The following is a 23,525-nucleotide window of genomic DNA, read 5'->3' on the forward strand; positions in this document are numbered from 1 at the left end:
ATTCCTTAAGTAAGCATTTACCTAATGATTAATAAAAGTGTCAAATGTTCAGAATACATGAAATTTATTTTTGCCATTTAAATAAATCTACTTTATGACCTGAAATTACTTTTCATTAATAAGCTATAACATTCAACATTAAGCAAGTAAGCACCTCAGAGATATTTATAATGATCTAATTCAAACTACCTTTAAGTATTTAAATAGCGCCACTCCAAATAAACCACTGAATTTTAGATTTGGAAATCGAAGTTTTTTCTTTTAAAATATGGATTCAAATATAAAAGTTGTTTTATATTTATTTATGTATTTAATATACTTGGGAGAGGCCGCAAAGCCGATAGACCCAAGGGGTTTGATCATATATATATCTAATTGAATTCATTATTTTTCATACTTCAAAAACGTGTAGTTATAGATATAGATATGTATGTAGTATGTACATAGATATACAAAAAGCATTATTACAGTCAAAAGTTTATTAGAAATTTTCTTTTGCTGAACCTTAAAAGGCAAGAAGAATTAATGACTTTTTTATATTATTGCACAATAATTGTCGCCTACGTGCAAAATATTGCACAGCAAAAATATGAGAGTGCGACCTTCACTTTTGTAAACATCTACACAAATGAACCAACGTGTTACTTTATGAAACAAAAAGAGAAGACATAAACGTTCACGTTTGATGGGAGAGAGCCGCTGGTTCATTAGTGTCAAAAGCCTAGAATCAGTGTAATGAACGCTAATTAAAATAAAGTGCACATACATACACATAGCAACACTCACGAGAGTGCAAAATAATATATAATCAGCATTTGCGTCTTGCACGAAAAGCAAGCGAGCGGGGTATGATATTTATTCGGAAGTCGCAAAAGATCTGTCTTGTGTTCCTCGTCGGAGGAGAACACAAACCGACGAGATTTCACACAAAGTTTAGTTGAGACGCGCGCCGCGGTCGAAATTTTAAAAGACGCACCGTCATTTCGGTAGGCTCAAATAGGTGTTGTGCAAGTTTTGAATTTTACAAAGAACACGTCCTGATACACGAAACTTCATCAAGTCTAATTTAAACTTTGATTATATATTAGGCGCAGCTGTACTTTAAAGGCGGGCCCCCGGTGCCGTCTTCTTCTCCTTCGACTTTGGGGCGAACAAACCGGGAGATGTTTTGTAACTTATGTACACTGTTGTGGGCGTCGTAATTCATTTTTCAGTTTGTTAATCTGACGCCGCGGACATAAATAACGACCCGCGTCTATGATGTACAACTCGAGCCGATCGCGTAAGACAACGCACGAGATAATGCGAAGCGTTGAAATTTTTATAAGCGCTCTCTGGTCGAAAAAGTCGCCTTGCCTAAATATCTAAAAGACGAGGCTGACTGGCGCATTTTTAAAATTTATTTTAAGAAATCGCCTAATCCACTATGAATAGTTTTCAAAGTCGCATCTTGAAAAATTGACGACGATCAAGTCATAATAAATCACGATCATGAAGTGTGTGACATTCGGAAAATTATTTTATACGAATGCGCTTGTTGATTTGGTGATTAAATTTAAATTTTATTTATTTAAATTGCTTAATAAAATTCCATTTTGAAATTAAATACATACTTAATCAGTTTTTAGGATACAAATTAAAGCTGAAAAATTGCTAGGATTATGAATATAATATTTTAACGATTAGAAATTAACTTATGAAAGCGAATTGTATCGGATTTATTACACCAATAACTTAATTCTATATATATATTACATAATGTAAAGTAGGACCTTCTAAGGCACAAATACTAATATGATTGTACACTTATATCTTTGTAAGTACATACATAGATGTATTGGTTTAATTTTATGAATGTACCAAAAATATATGTACAAGAAATTTGGTTTGAGTAATTTAAAAATAAAAAAAATTATCGACTGATTATGAAATTTTTTCAAACATTCAATTCAACGCACATACTACCATCAACCTTGTTATTTTTTTGTTATTATGTGAAAACATAAAATTGATTCAAACATATCTTTAAATTTCGAATCAATATTAAATATGTATAGAATAATTATAAAGGTATTTTTAGCATTAAAAATATTATAGGTAATTGTTAGTTTGACATTTTATTTATAATTAAAGGTAATTACTTCATATCTACTGTGAAATATATCTTTCATTGCGTAAACCAAAAGTCATTTAATAGTCCAGTTAAATTTGCAATGCAAATTTTCTATTTATTGCAAGTAAATGTGTTATAGGTAGGTACATATAATTGAAGTACAAATTGTCTGTAATAAATTAATTTAAATAAGACAAATTTTCATGTTAAATCTAATGTTGATTTTAAAATTAAACTGTATTGGAAATTGAATGTAACGTGTTCGATAAAAAAAATGTTTTTTTTCCCAATTACAGTATTGAGAATAAAACCCGTTATAAGATAATCGAACGATTGTTTTTGTTTCGAAGCGAAAACGTTAATGTTGAGAAAATCTTATCAGCGGAGATTCCTCTCGGTAAGTACGGTCTATCGACTAAACTGGCCCTCTTCCATACCTCCTCCTCCTCCAGCTTGTCAGATATAATTGGCTGACCATGTCAACTCCCATCGCAGCGTACGGAAGACATGACGTGCCGCCCTTTGCTGTAGACCGTTTTTTGTTCCGGTCTTTCGTTATTCTCGTCCCTCGCTCTTTTATACACACGTCGCTGACTTTCAACTGCACAGTGCAGAAAATCATCGAGGATATAATTTTTTTCAATTGCAAAAAGAAATACCGCGCATACGTGTAACTGTCACACGTGTGAGTATTAAGATATTTTTCATTCCTTTAAGAAAGCCAACCGCTTTTTTTGAAGCGCAATTTATATTTTCCGGCGTGTCTGAACTGAAAGTGCAAAACGTCAGATTTTTTATAAATAATATCCTGGGCTTTAAATCGGAATTAAAAAATAAAAGCGATGAGAAAAGCCGCCGTTGTGTGATATATATCTAGACAAAGTTGAACCGAAGAGAAAATGATAATAGGGAGCGGAAAGTTGGCAGCAAAGCTCTCCGGCCGGGTAGAACTTCACTTGGCAAAAGAGTCCGTCTAGTCTAGGGCCTGGTGTATTAAAATGCGGCCCGCGGCCTCAATAATACTACAAACTTCGCACAAGTATGGAAAGCCTACGGGCGAATCGATAGTTTCTCGCGTGATAAAACAAGCGAAGCGTGAACGAGACGATTTTATTGCACGTATTTCGCACACATATGTGCGTACGGGCGAGCGAATGTGGTACATTTTAAAGTTGAAATGTCACTAGTGAGATTATAGATATTTATTTTGTACGAAAATGATTTGTGTGCGAGGCGCGACTCGACGTCGCCAAGCGAAAATTATTTGCATATTGATTTACGACGGTGAAAGTCGGTATTATTTCACGTGATTATTATTATATACGTCGGATATTCAATGAAGACGTTCGCAAAATTTTATTGCACATCGTCGTATTATTATCGCACAAAATATCAATTATTTTCCGATACGTTTGAGTCGCTTTAAAACTGTCCGGGTCAACGATATGGAGGGCACAATTAAAAAGTTGCCTCTTATATTATAAATTAAACATGAGCTTATTTATGAGTCGGTCATTAACTCGAGCAAAGTTTGGTTTGTTTGTTTTTTTTCCATCTCTTTCTCTCTCCTTTTATTTTATAATATATAAACGTGACTGCCTTATAAGTATATTTGTCTGCACTCGTGAAGATCTTTCTCCTTTATAATGTCCGGTATTGAAGTGTGTAAGTTTAATACGATTAAGCGTCTGAATAAAAATGCAAAAACATGTAAGTTAGTATAATGCTTTTGCGGATTATAATTATTAACGACCCAAGTCGATGTTTGTTATTCAGACATAACACCATTTTTATGCACACTCCTCACACGCAATTCATTCATAATAATTATTATACGCCAACGTATGTACGTCTAATTAAAAATTTAATTCGAAATATACGACATGCATGTAATTGAATTAAATTATAATATTTTAATATTTTTGAACTCGTTTGCATCGAGAACGCTGTTTTGCGTTTGCAGATTTAACGTTTGCTTAAAAGCACTTTGCTGAATCGCGACACTAAGCTGTATATGCGATTGTATACATATATATAAATTAATGTAATATTTATTCCGAAATCGTGGCAGGGTGCTAATTTCATTCAGATGCTACTACAGTTTACCGTAAGCTGATACCGTGCTCGGCAAAACTTAGGTCCTGTTTAATATTTAAACGGTGGACCAGGCCAAAGCCTCCCCCGTATCCATGACAACGCACCATTTACATAATCCTTCATCTTTCCTACATCCCGAAGGCTTTCGCGCAGCCCCTGCTCTAGGGGCTCCCGGACAGGAAAAAATGAAACAAAAGGGGATGATAAAATACAGGAGATTTGTCGGTTTGTGATTTTTTTTCGCAAGAGAGTTCGTCTACACTTCCTGTAAACCGACGGATACATTTTTTTCGTTAAAAGTATTTCTTATATAAAAAAACACGCAAAACAATTGTGTGTGATATACTCTTAGGGAATTTTTATCTGGGTAATTGTGTCGCCGCAAAATAGCGAAAAAAGAAAACACGCGATTAAATTTAGCTTACAAAATCGTACATTAAACATTAATAATTTAACTTGTGTAACAAAACAATCGATATGAATTATCTATATATTTTGTTCAAATTATATTGTATAATACTAAAATGATTTCAACATTTTCAATACAAAATAAATAATACATAGATAAGTATGTGCAAATAATAAATCATAAACTTTTTATAACAACGCGACGTAATGTATTGATTGATTGTTTATTGCTTTAAACAATTTGCGATGATAATTTCTATTTTTGTGTCAATATCCTATACAAAGTCAACACTTCAATAATTATCGTTATCTCAAATTGACAATAAAAATTAGCGGTCATTAATCAAATAAATTAAGAGCACGTACATTAGCGAATAATGATGCAATATCATAAATTTATCTTGTGACTTCAGGTCGTTAATACAGATTTGTTTATTTCATTAATTGAAAATATGTATATAAATAAGTACATACTTATATGTATGTACATACATATATGTATATGTATTTCTATTATGCTTAATGGCGTAGGAATTTTTTAATGTTAAAATTCATGCTTTTTAAACCCTCAAAACAAATACACAGCTATCATAATAATTATAGGGGGTACTGTTATTCACAGAGATTAGCTGAATCCTGCATAAACAGCGACTTGCTATAAACACAGCATCCATTCTCAAATTTTAAAACAGGAGGCACCAAAAAGCAGACTCTCCAACTGTTTGATTTATTATTTAAATTTTCTATATTTTTATATACATTTTTAAATTCGTTTAATAAATATAAAAATATAGTTCACTACTTATTTATTTATATATGGAATACATTTTGAAAAGATTGAAAACGCCTGGCATATGAGAGCAGCTATCTCGTTCTTGCGGTCGGCGCTAGAGCTTTTGGCAAATGCACCAAAACGCTTTAATTATACATATATAAAGAAATATGTTGTGTTTGTGGGGGCTGTTATGCAGTGTTTAAATTACTTTTATTATTATTTATATAACACTATAAAATCTCATTTAATTTTGGTAGTTTTGACCCAACTATTCATATGTACTCAATTATATTGTGTATCAAATATTTGAATTCTAAAGAGTTCAAGGATTCTATTTTTTAAGTCTGTGTAAATAAATCATAAATAAGGCATACAAGTATACCAGTCTGTCTCCACTATTGTTGTCATAACGAAAAACATCCAACATAAATGATGACATCCTTTTCTTGGCTGTGAGATGAATGGAGGAAATGCATAAAGTTTGATATGGTGTATGCAGATGCAACCAGGACGCATACCAGCATTTTTTGGGATTAGGTGAACGAACGGAGGACCAGGTGTAGAGATACATAGATGCATATGTATGCACATATACAGACCATATGCTATCGAAACAGCTGATTTAAAGATTTTCATTTCGCTTCAATTTCTTTTATATTATATATTTATGTAGTTCCATTCAAAATTTTCCCAATACTTATGAAATGAGAAGATACTTAATTTAATACTACTTACCGATTTCAAATTAAAAAAAATATTTAAATTGAATAGGCATGGACAAAAATATTATTATTTAAAATAAATATTTATAATCTAAAAATCATCATCTACAAATTTTAAATAGTGCAAATCAGTTAAAATATAAGTACATAGGTGCATGCTTTATAAATCAAAATACCAATAAATTAGATAGATATATAAAATCAACAATTATTATGTGTTCATTCATTTTATTTATTTATTGCTTTGAACAATTAAAATACAATTAATACAGATACAAAGTGATATACTGTAAATACACCAATAAAACTACATACTTATTTAAATATATTTAAATATCCAATAGCACAAATGTCACAAGTAGTACCGAATTAACACATAATCTACTCAATATACATATGTTTAAATAGTATACATATAATATAATATATAATACAATAAATATCTTTTATAATTTAATTAAAATTTTAATAAAACTACTCAAATCAAATAATAACAATAAAATAAAAATAAAATATTTACACTCAAGAAGAATCTTATCTGAAAATAAAATTCATAAATGGAATATTTCAACCACTGAAAAAATATTAATCCATCAAATAAATATTTCTAAAACACTAATATTAATTTAAATTGAATTAAAAACGTTTAATAGCGTATTTATAAACGAGTTTGTATATTATATTGGAATGGCCGTCGGCCGACGGCAGCCATTTTGATTGCGCGCGCACACAGGCGGGGCTTTAATTCTCACACTTCAAATGTTCTAACTCGATTTAAACCCAATTTTAATTCATTCACACAACAATTAACGATCGAAATAAATAATAAAACATATAATTATAATAATCAAAAAAGTTTTAACTAAATCGGCCGACTATAAACCGTCAAAAAATCCATCACAATCGCGCCTCAATTCAAACAAACAAAACAACACACATTAATAAATAATATTTCATTTAATTAAACCAACTATTATTATTAAACAAATACATCGTTTATTTTATCATACGATCGTACTTAAAATTATAAACACTATTAATACAAAACCGATGTACGAGACACTTTTAATTAGACATTTGTGTATTTTTATAAAACGCCGTAAAATTAATTTAAAAAGCTCAAAGCGGAGCACGCGCCTCACTGTTTTATACCTACTTTTACCGTCGCATTATTCACACATCATAAGCGGCGCCGAAAAAGCTTCCCGTTTATTTTGAAACAAGCCCGACGACACATTTAGTGCAACAACTGTCGAAAGGACGGGCTTTTAAAATTTCACGGCTATGATTTAAACGCGTCGCCACAAGTTTATTTAGGTTTTTATTTACGCGGACGCGAGCCTATTGTTTGGGTGAATTTTATACGTGGATTTAGTGCGTTTGGAAAGTGGAGTAGAAGAAGGTCGAGAGTACGTCATACCGAGTACAACAGAGCGGGTAGGTGCGTTTTTTATGCGCAAGTGGCGTGCGCATGGCGGGCCACCGTCGCCTAGCGTCGTTTTCGGACACGGGGAGCGTCGACGTGCAGCTTCCGGTGACGTGCGATGACTCCTTCCGGTGCGAGGAGCCTCCTGGAGATGCAGGTTCGTCTCGCGGGCCGCACAGCTCGTCGCAGAGCTTCGGGAATCGGGAGAGGCAAAAAGCGGCGTCCATTTCCGCTGACGCGCGACCAACCAACATGGCGGCGAGACGTATCGCGCGCTCGCCGCTCGGGGGCGCTGCGATCGCTCGGGAGGGGGAGGGGACGGAGCGCGGGGGAGGGGCTGTCCGACCGGTTTTCCCCTCTCAACTCCCCACTTCATCCCTCCTCGCCTCTGCCCTCCCCCCCCTCCGCTCAGCTCGTTCTTCTCTAATAAAGAAATAAAATGCACCGAGCGATTCGCTCGCGCCGCGCCGTTCAAATCATTATTGTTCATTTGTTTTAGTGCAGCGCAATTTTTACGCAATAATTTGTCCGGTCTCATTATCTAGACATGTAGGTACGTATCTACCGGCACGATTTTATCGTCTGGGATGATTTGTACGATGTCTTGTCACTCGATGATTTGTAGGAGTCTCGTCGTGTTGTGTGTTGTTGCGCTACTGAGCGCTACCTGCGCTCGTCGATGACGTCACGTTCGGTGGTGGATAGGCTGCGCTCTCTCTCTCTCCGAGGATTTATTTACGAGTTCAAATCTCGATGAGAGTTTATCGCACTTGAGTGGATTTTAGTCGCAAATTTAAAGTATTTTTTGATTCGATTCATTTGATGATGTTTGAGTGCGAAATAATGTTTCATACTGTACATCGCTGGTCGCCACGCGAGCTATGTTTGCGCGTAGTTTATTTTTCCAGGATTATCCTATTGGCCTTATTTTACTGTAGATGCAGTTGGCAGGGGTTTTCAATATAAAATATAATTTTATTTTATTACATTTTATACCAGGACGGCCTTACAGGTAAACCGCAATGCACCTTTCTGGCCAATTACAAACAATACAGCATTTTTATTATACAAGTCACTAATAACCATACTAACACACTTGTGAAGAGTCTCGGTGATTACAACAAAATGTCTATACCCTTCAGGTATAAACACAGATTACCTAAACACAATCTGCTTTAGGTCATCGACTTTAGAGAGTCTTTAATTAATATTATGTATTAGATGTATTATGAACATTTATAAGGATTGTAAATAGGTTTTTGAGCTCTTTTTCCTATTATGCTTTAGATTAACATTAGAATAATATAATACTGTGATTACTAACCAAATTAAATTAAATTGTAAAATAGAAAATGATCAGTAGATCAGTAGCTATTAAAATAGATATAAGATGTATTGTGAACATAATTTCGTAATAATAAAAAGCATTTAAAAATCAAAATCAATTATACAAGTCGCTGAATTACGAGACACTGAAAACTCGCAAATTAACGAGACTTTTATTGTACATTAATCATACTCAAATAGTGGTGACATAGTAGGTAGGAAAGTTTTTAGCCAATTTTTTAATCGGGAAAATTGGCAAACTCTGATAGGAAATGATTGACCTGGAGTCACAAATATCCAGGTCTGACCAGCAGCACTACAGATATACTCTGAAAAATTATTTTCAATCGAGGTCAGCTCATTGGATTGAACCCGGCGCCTCTCGGTGTTAGGCTGAAGCTTAAAGACCGAGCTATGCTGCTGGCTTAATATGTCCTATATTAATAAAATAAATCACAATTAAATATATAAACAAGTACCTACTAAGTATTGTAATAAAATATATAAACAATAATATCGCTATTCTGTCTGTGTGTCTGTCTGTCTGAGATAACACTCGTCGTTTCGATTCGACATACATATGTATGTACGTCACAGCTAAACCACTGCCAACACGTATACATATACGGATACAATAACATAAGAAAAAAATTATATACATATATACTATTTGCTACCAATGTTTCCTCTTGGCAGAGGATTTACCGCCATCTATTGAAAATTAATTTCATTAATTAATTTTTCTATTGGTGTTTTATATTGTTTACATGTAGGTAGGTAGGTAGGTAGTTTTTACCTTTTTTTCATATTAAATAATTAAGTATAAATATTAAATTAAATATATTTGAAAAAAATTCGACCGCGTGTGGATCGAACCGACACATTTCTTTTAATTTTTTTTTATTTAATAACTTAATATGCCAACAAACATGCGATGAACTGTCATCGGGTACAAGACTAGTTTTAGATAATATCTGTCTTTAGATAATATTTATTTTTTCTCTTTGATATGACGAGGAGGTTTTTACCTACTTTTGTATTTAGGCTTGCACTTACATCTAACGAAATCGGTCTGTTCGTATAATAAACATTATTTCCTCTTTTTAAACATTCCGCTCCTTTGAGAGTATTATTTTTACAAACCTCCTTTTTAAATGAACATTGAACATTGAATGAAAATGAGATTGAACCTGATGAAAAAAGTATTTAGTTAATAGTAGTAGCAGTAGTAGTAGTAGTAGTAGTAGTAGTAGTAGTAGTAGTAGTCATACAAAAACAGTATCAATGAACGGGTAGAGCGGGTACTAAAATACCATAAGTATTCATTGTAATTATTTCGTTTCAAAATATGCGAGAACAATATTAATTTCTTGATTAGAATTTGTCCTTTACTAGTCAAAAAAAAGGTTCACGCCCAAAATATAAACTATTGTATGTATGTACATATACATATGTATATGCAGGGCCGCTGAGAGGAATCCCGGGCCCTGGGAAAAATTAATACGGGCCCGTGTTCAATCCCTGGCTGTGCTGCTGGCCATACCTTGGATATGTGACTCCAAGGTTGATCTTTTTCTATTATAGTTTTGCCAATCTATCTGATTTCATTTGAAACAGTTCCTACATTTTGGCAACTATGTCCTATTTCTCGCAAAATCTAAGTTTACAGCATCTGAAAATACGGCGATTTATATATAAAAAATAGTCTTATTGTAAAAGCATTCAATGTTTTTGAAATAAAAATTGACTGCTTTTTATAAAACTAAAGAGGTTTAGAGATTTACAGGTGCAACGGTCTGTCAGACAATTTATCATAGTGACAAACTATAAGTTAGTAACAATTTTTTTAAGCGCATGCATATGCAGCAGTGGCGTGTCGTAGAAATCTCCGTTTTCATCGAACAGCCTTACTTATGCACATACATACGTAAGTAAGGCTGTGAGATGAAAATAGAGAGATTTCCACGGCACACCACTGATACTTATGTACATAGATACGTTTAAATATACATACATACATATAAAAAGTGGAAAAAAATATAAGTACAATATCAAATTCATTGCGAGTACCTACTCGCAATGAATTGCATATGCACTGCATGGTTATTATATAGGTATAAACAAATTACAAAAAAAAATATACACTAACACATTCAAATATTGATGAACTAACCACAGATTTGCCTCTTCACGTAAGGATCAAAATTTTTAAAATTTGACACACGTGATCAAATATTTTAGTTGTTTGCGATAAATTGTAATCTTTTACTAAGCTTTAGCACTAACATTTCGCAAACAATTTTCCGGATGGAATTACCCAAGCAAAGCGACGCGACGTGGGGTGAATTGGTGTGGTACAATCTCCGAATTGTAGGCAACAGCGTTTACAACAGACAGATCGCTTTGTTTGTGGGTATCATAATTTACTTCTATCAAAATATTTATAAAATAATTCCTCTCATTTTTTTAGTAAGTTATTATTATTATATGTGTATAATACGTAGTTCACTATGACACAGTGAAATGCTAATATTAAATAAAACGAAAAAAATCTGTTTGCTTTTTTGTAAGCTAAAAAAAATTGACCTTGTAAGTTTCGTTTGGGGTTGTTGTACTTGCTACTTGAATGAATACAAAAACTAAATTTTGTTTAAAATTTTTAAGTGTTAAGTGTTCTTTCTTATTTGGTGTTCTATTCCATATGTTTTATACCTCTGTTTTCTATCGAATTTTTCACAATATTAAATATATATGTAGATGTTCATTTAAGTACATACATATTTGATTTGAAAAAATACAGTCGTAATGTGAAGAACTTTAAATATGTCCTCACCCAAAGAGTCAAGATACAAATGATGACAATATAATGATATCATCGGCAGTAAATTGAGCTCTTTCACAAAGCTGCGTCATTCAAATATTTTTATCATTCAATATTTTGGTGGTTGGATTTTTTTTTTGGCATTGCATAAAATGATATCTATTCGATTGGATTTCATGCAACCGCAAACGAAACAGTTTATCTATTTAAAATTCTAGTAAACGTTCCACATTTGGATGATTCGATTTTTTTTTATTGCTAAATATCTCATGCAACAGTGTGGTGTGTATTTTTGTATTATTATTTGTGAATTTGTTTCAAGTTGAAATATTTGAAACATTTTCTTACATAAGTGTGCATTCGAATATTTTGGAGATTCCAGTAAAGTAATTGTCTCTCCGAGAATCTTGTCTTTAATAAGACCGACATCGAAATTCTTCAGTAACCCTTTGATGTAGTTATACAAATTTTATTTAAGTTAACACATATGTATGTGAAATTTGCTGGCATTACAATTTTTCAAATATAAATATTCGTGTATTTATACAATATTTAAGTTAAAATGTATACAAATTATTAATATTAATATATTATTTTTATCTTTTCAGGTATGTGTCCTACTCTAAACGGCTTAGGATTATTACAACTAGATTATAATACCCAACATGTCATCCTAATTGGTGAGTAGAAATTTTACAATCTTGTTTATTTGGAGAATAGTTAATGGACCGGCCCAACCAGAAGATTGCAATTTAAATGAATGGTGAGTTTTTTGTGGCACTGAGTAGTGCCAAAGGCAAATTAAACATCAGATTGTAAATAAATTGGTTTCAAAAAGAGAACGAAGAAATATGAATTTATTCTTGTGAAAAGCAATTTTTAGTGAACATCTATTTCAAAATAAATCTACTGAATTGCTCTAATTAATTTAGATTCAGTTTAATTACTGCCACATTATTTTTATTAGACATATTATTAGTATGCTTATGTCAAATTCTTAATTCAAACGTAACTCATTAATTTACATGAAAGTATAAATTTTCGAAACAAAAAAAAAATGGAAATAAAAATACCGTACAAAAACATGTAAGCCGTTATTATGATTTGTGTTGATCTTGATCGGCAGTCTGGAAAAAAAGCTTACACAGTTTTATATGTCATTTTGATCAGATAAATCGGGTAAGTACGACCATACAAGAGTTAATTTGTTATTTTAACAGTTCTGGGGTTCCGCAGTGTTACATCTCAGCTTGCAGGTAAGTTTGCTATTTTATTTGTTGGCAATTTCGCTCTGGAATAATAATATTGTATCAAACGGTAAGCGGTTTATCGCGCACGGACATCTTAATTAAGAAAAAATCGCATTCTTGTTTAGCAATTAAATCGACGATATAATCTGAAACTTGAATGTAAATATTACTATATATTTTCGTATTGAGTTGTTACTTGTTTTGGTGTAATAATATTACGAAACATAATTACAACGCATTGTTCATGGAGCGAGGAAAATTTTTGGAACAATGTTATTATGTATTATATATATTCACATGCGTTTTTTACACATGCGTCAATCAAATTATTCATTCGTAGGTTTACAGGGACTTATTAGTGATATTTTTTTCATTACATTGTATGGGACCTTCAATGTTACAAAGAAGCTGCACAAAGAAAGAAATTGGAAAGTGGGAGTCTATTATGTACAAAGTTGATACGTTGTAACTTACAAGCGTTGTGTACGCCTCGGTAGGATATCAAACATGTCGATTTTATTTTATCTCGCAGCTTCTTGATAATCTTGTAAGCCTTGATGTGCCGACGAATAAAATATGAGCTCACCGGTGAGACTCCAACGCCCACGAATACAACGTATTTATAAAAGTCGAAATATCTATATATATATATATTTTTTTTTAATTAATCCAATGTACGAATGAGGTTATTGATTCTAAGCTAAGTGGGACATTTACAGCACGTATAATACATTATATGGTGAATAATACGTGGGGAAATTCGTTGACCCTTATTTGTCGTCTCTCCCTTTTCCATCCAGCACTTTTAGCTTTTACCTTTTCGTCGCTCTCCCTTCACGCAGCCGAAACCACTGACCCGAATGGCGACTGATCCCCCGCTAAATGCAGTTCCAGCCGATAAAAATGGAAATAACGACCGAAGAACTACGCGAAAACACATCTACATATATATAATACAAGCACAGCAGGCTGAAAACACGAAACGGTAAAGCAAAAACGACGTGAAAATAACGCTACGTGTAAGTATATCTTGTCGTACACGTGCGCACGCGTACGCGTGTCCAGGCAATATTTTCGAAACGTCGTAATTGCCTTATTGATATTCTTTATCGTACGTATACCTTATTATAGCCAATGCGGTATTTATTTTATCCGGGATACGATCTGAAATGTTTGAAATTTGATTGTGCGCGCGCAATAACTATTTCGCTCACGTTTGTTTGTACATAGGTATGTGCCACGTTTATCTCAATGACGACGGCGAAATAATTTAATACAATATTCATTTTCACGTTCGATTTGGTCGAGAGATGATTTTAGTATTTAATTGTGTCGTAATTTTATTGAAAAGTTGCGTAAAACTAATTCAGGAATTTTTGACAGTTCCCGCAATACAACCAAAATTAGCACAGAAAAATTATTTAATAATTAAAATTAAATCGCGTCAGCATTTTATTAATAATGACCGTATCTGAATAATCAAATGGTTAATTAAAATATTTGATTGTGTAATAAAAATGGATTTATATCTTGTTGAGTGTTGTAATGCGTGATATAAATTTCAATCACTTGACGTTTATAACGCGTGTATTATGTCGTTATAATTACTCTAATAGTGTTTTCTGTTGGTCAACGAAGCTCTGAACATCCCTCGTGTAAACGAGGCATTTGTTAACGTGCAACTTTTCTTTCGCAAATTTGTTTTAAATAATTTATATGTTAATTCGGATCGGGTCTAGGAAATTATTGGCGTCGTGAATGGCTTGTTTTTGGGCGCGTAAACGTAATTTTAATAGGCCTTTTTATGGATAATAAAACGAATTACTTATCTCATTTGCCCAGCTGTTGGTTATTGAGCCGGTGCCGGAGTGTGGGGGAGGTTTTTGCCGGAGAGGGTGGGTGGGAAGGTTGTGAGGCGACCCTCCAGCCAGCCCTGGATCCCGCAGATGATGCTAACAAACCCCACCCGTTTCTACTGCGCATCGCTCTACTTTATTGATGTTGGAACAACTAATACGATAAATTCGGGCCTCTGTCGACATAGCCACTACATACACACACTCGCATAATATAATATATCGGATTGTGTGTAAGTGCGTCAAAAGTTATGACATTAATCAGATTTTGCGACGTGTTTCCCGATCTTAAGTCTGTATCGAACTGTATAAGTAAAGCCAAGTCCACATTCATAACTCATACGAGTTCATACAATTTTTAGTTGAGTTTTGCCATAGCTAAAATATGTAATACAGACATGAATATTGTATATTCTTGAATTTATGTCAACAACAGCATTTTCAGTTACAGGATATTTATTTACGAATAAACAAAATTGTGTAACTTTTTTAGTCACACTTGTATGTATGTGAAGTTTCGCCGTGTAAAAGAAGCGGGTAATATAATAAAGGATAGCTTATATTTTATTTGATAAGACTTATACATATATACATACATCAAATTGGTCAAATTGATCTAAATTTTATTGAAATAAATTGTTCCAAATACTTTTGGTGTACATTTGTCTGTGGAGAAAATTTGGGATGGTACTTTTTGGATACCTCGTTGCTATTTTTTACTATTAAATTTTCAAGCATTGTAAATTTGCCATGACAAGCCATTTTACTGTCTGCCCTATAATGAAGTGCCTTGGCAAGAATACTCTCCAGTAGTTTCCGGTGCCTTCTAGAGGGTAGACATTTAGATAATGAATCAGGAAGGGATTTGGGACGCAGGAATAATAGTCTGGGTTGCAAATTATGTACCACCGTTTCAATGACAGTCGGATAAAAATTGTGCAATATACAATTGAGAAAAGGAACAAAAATTTCGTACTAATTTCATAGGAATTCTTTCCAAATTGTCTATATAATTAAAATGGAACAAATTCGTTATTCTTTCATAAAGGCGACAAGTTACATGCCGTAAACGTAGATTGGCTTTTACCGAATTTCAACATTTCCTGGGTTATAATTTAATACTTGCACGCCTCTTACGCACACTCGAGCATCTTCTCGATAGATACATACCTATTATCATCACCTATTATACGAGCAAAGGCGGTCTCTCGACTCGCATAACCAGTTATTCTTCGGCCATACTTCATTCTACTGGGTGATCACATTAAGAAATTCAAACCGAATAAAAAATAAGACAAGAAATGAGCTAACATTTAATAGGGCAGGACCGCTCAGTCGGCCCAAGGCAAACAAAAAATTTCCTACCATGATTTTGGGCCATTATATCCCGGCCATTATAATACACACACACACAAACGGAGCACACAGACGTAAGGGCGTTCCGTATCTAAGATATTTGCACATAATGACTTTATTAGTGGGTAAAGTTTTCGTGTTATTGTGGCTAAACCGTTCATTTTAGAGACCGTTCGTCTTCGGGGAATATCATCGGCGAAATATTCTTTATAGGCCGGTATAAAAATCTCCGGTCGGATCGCTCTATTTGCGCGGAAAAAGTCCGGTCGTGATTTATGTACACCGGCGGTCGATTGTGTGAGTTTGTATAGTATGGAGGTATTCGTAAAAAAAATGACCTCTATGGCAAAGCGTAACCCATTTCACGACACCGTTCGAAAATAATGGGGGCCCCCTTTTGCGGGACGGTTCCCCTTTCATGTGAATAAATGAATACACCTTTGATCGCTCGGTAGTCTTTTATAAAGCCATTGTGGTATTGGTGGAAAACCTATGGGAGAGGAAGCCATGACTGAGTCGTCTTACCTCTCAGGCAACCCTTATTTGGTTTAGTCGAATTAGTTGAAGATTGCTGGTCAATCCGTTTGGTTCGATTTTGATATACGAGAGCGGTGCGCTCTTCGATTTTTTACTTTCAAATTGATTTGTTAGTTGTTTTGTCTATTAAATATGTGCGTTCGCGTCGCGTCAAGTGCTTTCTTGTATTAAGTGAATATAACGTGTGTTGAAAAAATTTATTAATGTGAAAATAGTCCAAGCGAAAACATGTGGAATATTAAGAGTGTATGTTTGTATAAGTTTTTTAATATTGCAGTGCGAATTAAAAAAAGAAGTTAAATATGCAAAAGGAAACGACTAACTTTGACGATTCGTGACGATTTTTTGTATTAAAATAAAGCAAAAAACACAAATATACAGGTACATTTTAAATATGCTATCAAATAAATCATGTTTATATTTTTTAATGTAAGATGTGTTTATTTTTATCGCATGACGCACAACTTGATTACTAACTGTACAAAAAAAAATATTATTCAAATATAAATATACAGCATTACACAATATTCATGCCCATAAATCAATAAAACAATATCGAAAAATATAATTGATTTTAATATTCCAATTTTGACATATTCAGTCTGTAGTGTTTTTTGCACTAAATTGAAAACAATCAAGGCGTTATTGCTCAACAATAAATTACACATTTGGCAATGCGCATGTTAAAAGTTAGATTGATTGCTTCATTCCCAATCGTGAAATTAGTTTGGCACGACTAAAAATAATTGATTTTTTATGTAATATACAATACCTACTTAACCGGCAGCGATTTCTAAATCATTCGAAACATTCGTCGAGTGCCACCCCTATCTCTTCGCAAAGACGCTTTGTGAATTTATCTGCTTTCGCACACACCCGCAAATACAATATGGGTCAAACAGGGGTGTACATATATTCCAAATTATATATTATTATGTACATACATTGAGTACACTTTATTTAAAAATTATAATTTTACATATTTTCCCACATACATAAATAACGCCAGATTATATTCCGAAACATTCACAAGCTTGATTTCTTATTTTAAACACTAGAACTCAACTTATTTATGGCACATTTTTAAAAACATTCAATCTCAATAATGAAGCACTTCGTGCCACTTATTTATGTATATAATAATTATACAATTTTCATTCACAAGCATACATATTTTGCACCTACACAATTTTAATGTTGATTTTTTTATAGTTGTTAAAAATATTTTAAAATTATGCAAACGTTATTCTTTACGACTCATACATAGACGTTTGCATATGAATAAAAAAAATTAACCGACTTAAAATTTATTATTTCTATTTGGTCGATTAAAAACCCATTTGCTCTCTGTATACCTAATGACCACCGTCGGGATTTATTAGATTTTCGCCATTTAAAAAAATATTACACGTTACTAAAGACACCTATATCGTCATATACGGTCTTGAAGTAGGCACCTATATCGAAGGTCGAGATACAAGGGGGTGGTTTTGGGAGGATGAGGGGGTGTTAGTGCGGCCGAGACGGGCTCGCATAAAGCGTCCATCCATCCCGGCGTCCCGACAAACAATTCCGCGGGGGTAAACACCATTCCGGGACGTCCGCACACACAACGGGGCGAGAATGGTGGCGCGCTCCCGGTATTGATTTTGGTATACGTTCCAAATAAAATAAAACCGGTCGGCAGGGGTGAGTTATGACCGCGCGAGAGAACTCTAGCACTTTTCGCCTTCCGTCTTTTCCTCCCGAAACCACCCCCCACCCCCTTCAGGATCCATCCCGAACTGTACGGGCAGTGCCTCGCACTACGTACGTAGTGGAGTTTTCTGTGCGATTTCGCGAATTGCTTTATTGTCCGCCCACGCGCGCTCGGCCGAAACTACGAACGGCCCGCTTTTTTCCGCAGCATCCGGGCTTTTTGACGACGAACTTTTCAACGACGTTCCTCGCTTATCGTTGAACTTTTCATTCCAGTCAAGTTTACAAATACACTGTATTATTTTTAAATCAGCATTCTGAAATATATACTGTCAATACCTCGTATTTTTCGAGCTCTTATCTACAATAGTTATAAATAATACATATTTCATTTCAGTCATCTGAGCCTTAGGCATACTCTTAATCTGGATCTACGTACATATATTGGTTAAAAAGCTTTGTTATGAACATGCGTATTGGTCAGAATATCTTAGCAGACTTATTGGAATCGCATATTTTTTTTCTTCACTCTTAAAATTAAATGCAGAATAGATATTATACTAAAAATAATAACGATATTGTAGAACAATTCGAAAGTTCAAAAAAGTCACAGGAAACTGGCGTATTTGAATGATAGAATTTATCTGATACCCAGAGCTGGATTTAGATGTAGTGAGGCCCTAAGCTATTTTACATGTGTTGCCCCCCAAACTCACGAGAGATGTCAAAAATAAAAATGAAAATTGGGTTCACTCGAACTTTTTTTTTAATGGAAAATAAACAAATCGATAACTTTTGGTATGGCTCCATTTTTGTTTTTTAGTAGTTTTTTCGTGATTAGTTCAAAATTATGAAAATGGATTTGTTGGGTGTTGATATTTATAATATTACATATAATATTCGAAATCATCGTAAACTTCATTGAGATATAGATATGTAATTGAATTTGAATTGTTAGTGTTAAGTTTGTTGAATTTGAATTATTTCAATATTACAATAGTTATTGCCCTAATTATTATTTTTAATGAACATTTATTTTTAAAAAATTCTTGCGTAAATCCCAATTATATTTAATCAGTCAATTCACAAATGAGGGTGTTTGTATTTTTTCAATATTAATAATATTTTTAAATTAAAGTTACTCAAAAGCTTCTTACCGAAAATTGAAGAATTTGCAATAATGTGGAGATCCGGGGCTCAAAATTTTTTTTTCTTTGAATATTTATTTACTATAATATTAATTTAAAAAACCAAAAAATTCTTAGCAGACCGAAGTAGTAGAACCTTAGTAGACCGAAGAAATATTTATATTTTCTAAGAAAAATCGTCACCAAGCAAACAATCGTCCAAAGTAATTATGTACAGTAGAGCAGTGAATATCCATAGAATTTTACAACGAAACCATCCTATTAATAGTACATAATATGCTTTAAGCTAATTAATCGAATATATGTACATACATATATTAAAGTAAGAACTCATATAAAAACATTTTTTTAAATTACATGTGTATTTATAAATACTATGAAATACATTTACAAAAATGTATTGTAAATAAAACTGTGAAATGTCTGTTGATAAATAGTCCGAGATCTCCACTTCCTCCCCTAGCAAACCGACCCGCATTTGCTTTTGCAAAAGAACAAAATCAGGTCACGAAATTTCTACTCAATATATCACCTGAATGGAAACCGTGAACGCTTTTGTTGTACGCGTAGAATGTATTGCGATTTTTTTTACATCATTCCCGACCGTCCAGTCTAAATTCGCGAAATATTACGCTCTGTGCCCATTTTCATTTATACATTAAGCTCGCGTTCGTTATGCGCCCTATAATTTCTCGGATGGGTCACTTGCTCGTGTGACTCCTCCTCCTCTCCTCCCCCCATCTCGTTCCCTTCCATGAGTATCGTCATGCCGTTTTTCCACGCAAAATGAAAAACGCGCAACGTGGAAGAAAAGCGACTATTGATTTTGAAGCCAGCAACCGCGCTTAAATTTCCATCCGAAAATTAAAATTTTACGACTCGAAACTAATTAATACTATTTAAAAAAATGTCGGACTAGGCGAAACACCTAGAATTACACCCGAAACACGTCGAATTATGCTGTAGTATTTTAACATGCTAGTCTGATCTACCCTACTGTCAATTATGTATCATTATAATTTAATTGCACGCTTCATTTATAATCACATAATTTCATAAACATTCCATTATCTAGATATTTGCTAATGGAATCTCTATATTTTTAGTATGAATTCAGTATAATATGGATTAAAACTACTATTAATTATAATTCTAAATAGTAAAATATATGCATAAGTATAAGAATCAGTAAAGATTCATAATGAAGTTTGACTAAAAATGCAATTTTAAGAACTCGGCTAAATTTTGTATACTGACTTAACTAGCTAATTTATCGATATGATGTATTACATAACATTATTACAAAGATAAATTAAAAGATTGTGCCTACTAATTACACAATACATATATCAACTACAATACAATCGAAGGTTAAATATGATTGCTTCCGAATTTTCACACGTGATTTTATTTATTTTATTTTTATTTTATTTTTTCATTTAATTTACACCAAGAAGGCCTAACAGGTAAACCCAATGCACCTTCCTGGCCAAAGACAATTATATAAACATATATGTATACCATCCATATATACACAAATTCTTACACGTATACACAAATACAGATACATACATTCATAAATATAAAAATACACATATATACATATACATACATACACACCTACATATATACATATACATACACACATACATATACATATATACATATACATACACACATATATATACATATATACATATACATACATATATACACATACATATACATATATATATATATATATATATATATATATATATATATATATATATATATATATATACATATATATATACACATACATACACATATATATATATATATATACCCACACATATATACATACATATACATATATACACATATACATATACATATACACATACATTACATACATCCATAAACATACAAACATTATACATGCATATACACATAAACACATCAATACACATAAATAAAGATAAATTACTCATATATATATATATACATATATATATATATATAAATAAAAAATAGCATACATATATAAATATAGATAAAACCAACATACATACACATTATGCTAAATAATAACATTACAAAATGAAAACAACATGTGTAAAAATGTATGTAGCTAGAAGTCATTTAAAATATGCTGCCTGACAGAACTGTATGATGAAGTAAAAACATCAAGGCTCCCAGAAAGCAGGTTAAATAGTCGAATGGCTCTTGAAAGGGGTGAGTCATCAAGCACATTAGTCCTGGCCCGAATAGGTAGGAATAGAGTTCTGGAGCGAGATTCTCTCAGTTTCTCAGGTACTCTAAGTTTAAGATTACACAGAACTTCAGGAAGATGATATTCACCCCTTAGAATTTTTAGAAAAAGCTTACCAAGATGATTGTTTCTACGTGAAGCTAAGGAGTCAAAGCCCAAGGAGCCCATGACAAACTTACTAGGAAATAAGTAGGGATAGCGCCCAAACTCTCTCATGTAGAGATAGCGAAGAAATTTTCTTTGCACCCTCTCTAACATTAGCGTGTACCTTAAATGATTAGGACTCCATATGGCCGAACCAGATTCAAGCAAACTGCGCACCAATGTAGTATACAGTAAACGCGTCACTCTGGTGCTATTAAAGGCGCGTGAGTTTCTGATGACGAAGCCTAAAGTTTTTGTAGCCCTATTGCACACATCTTGGATATGAGAATTAAAATTCCAGATATTTGAAAAAGTAATTCCCAAATCCTTGATATGTGTGTGACGGGCAAGAATAGAGCCATCAATATTGTAACCAAATTCAATTGATGATCGAGATCTGGAAAAAGAGACAATGTGACACTTTTCAACGCTTATCGGAAGACAATTTGAGTGTGACCAAATAACGAGTGAATCTAAATCGCTCTGTAGCAGTAGAGCATCGGAAGAAGATTCAACGCACCTAAAAAGTTTTAGATCATCTGCATATAATAAGAAGTTGCAGTTTTGGAATATTTCCCTAATATCATTAACAAATAAAATGAATAGTAAGGGGCCAAGATTAGAACCCTGTGGAACACCAGAGCAGGTTGGGTATTCAACAGAAGAATAAATTCCATATTTTACAAACTGACGTCGATCCTTGAGATAATTTGTGAATAACTGAGAGAGACCATATGAGAAACCATAACCAATTAGTTTATTGATAAGGATGGAGTGATTTACTTTGTCGAAAGCCTTTTCGAAATCCGTGTAAACAGTATCTGTTTGAATATTAGCATCCAAGGAACCTGTTACAAAACCAGAAAATGACAACAAATTTGTGGTCGTTGAACGTTGTGGACGAAATCCATGTTGCTGATCAATAATCATACTCTGGCAATGATTGAAAATATACCTATGAAGTATAATTTCAAAAAGTTTTGCAGAAGAGGATATTATAGCAACCGGGCGATAGTTTCTAATGGAATACTTATCACCTTTTTTATGGATCGGAGTTACTTTCGAACACTTCCATGATACAGGAAAAACTGAAGTCTTCAGCATTAGATTAAAAATAAAAATCAATGGAGGCGAGAGTCCAGGCTCACTACCCTTTAAAATGAAATCTGGAATGAAATCTGGTCCAAAAGATTTAATATTTTTAATTTTACCAAAACCGTAGCGTAAATCAGATAAATGGAACTTGTCAACAGACAATAATGGAAACATGGAGGAATCTAAACTAGGGGAAGTCATAACAGTAGTCGAATCAAAAACCGAATGAAAATAGTTAGCAAAGGCATTTGCGATGCTGTCATGACCAATAAAGTCCTCATCCATATCGTGCATTTTCGTAAGTTTTGAATCTATAATTCGTTTGCTGTTGATGAAGCTCCAAAAATTTTTCGGATTCTGAGCAATTGAATTTTCACAATTAGTAATGTATTCCTCGTAAGCGGAAGTCGAGATCCGCTTAAAAAGAGTACGCAAGTTACAGAAATCAATAAAAAATGTAGGATCTTTATATTTTTTCCATATTTTATGTGCATTATTT

The 23,525-nt window shown here is 33.2% G+C and overlaps 1 protein-coding gene across 1 annotated transcript in view; it reads left to right on the forward strand.

Moving 5' to 3' along the window:
• The window catches only part of Ubx (Ultrabithorax), a 166,016-nt gene that overhangs the window by 89,760 nt on the left and 52,731 nt on the right, over window positions 1-23,525 (forward strand). Inside the window, exon 2 of the mRNA XM_077441009.1 lies at window positions 18,141-18,155. Within this exon, the coding sequence (XP_077297135.1) occupies window positions 18,141-18,155 (15 nt within the window). The remainder of the gene's footprint in view (window positions 1-18,140; window positions 18,156-23,525) is intronic.

This window comes from Arctopsyche grandis, chromosome 11 (genome assembly GCF_051622035.1).
Source record: "Arctopsyche grandis isolate Sample6627 chromosome 11, ASM5162203v2, whole genome shotgun sequence".
Taxonomy (NCBI): domain Eukaryota; kingdom Metazoa; phylum Arthropoda; class Insecta; order Trichoptera; family Hydropsychidae; genus Arctopsyche; species Arctopsyche grandis.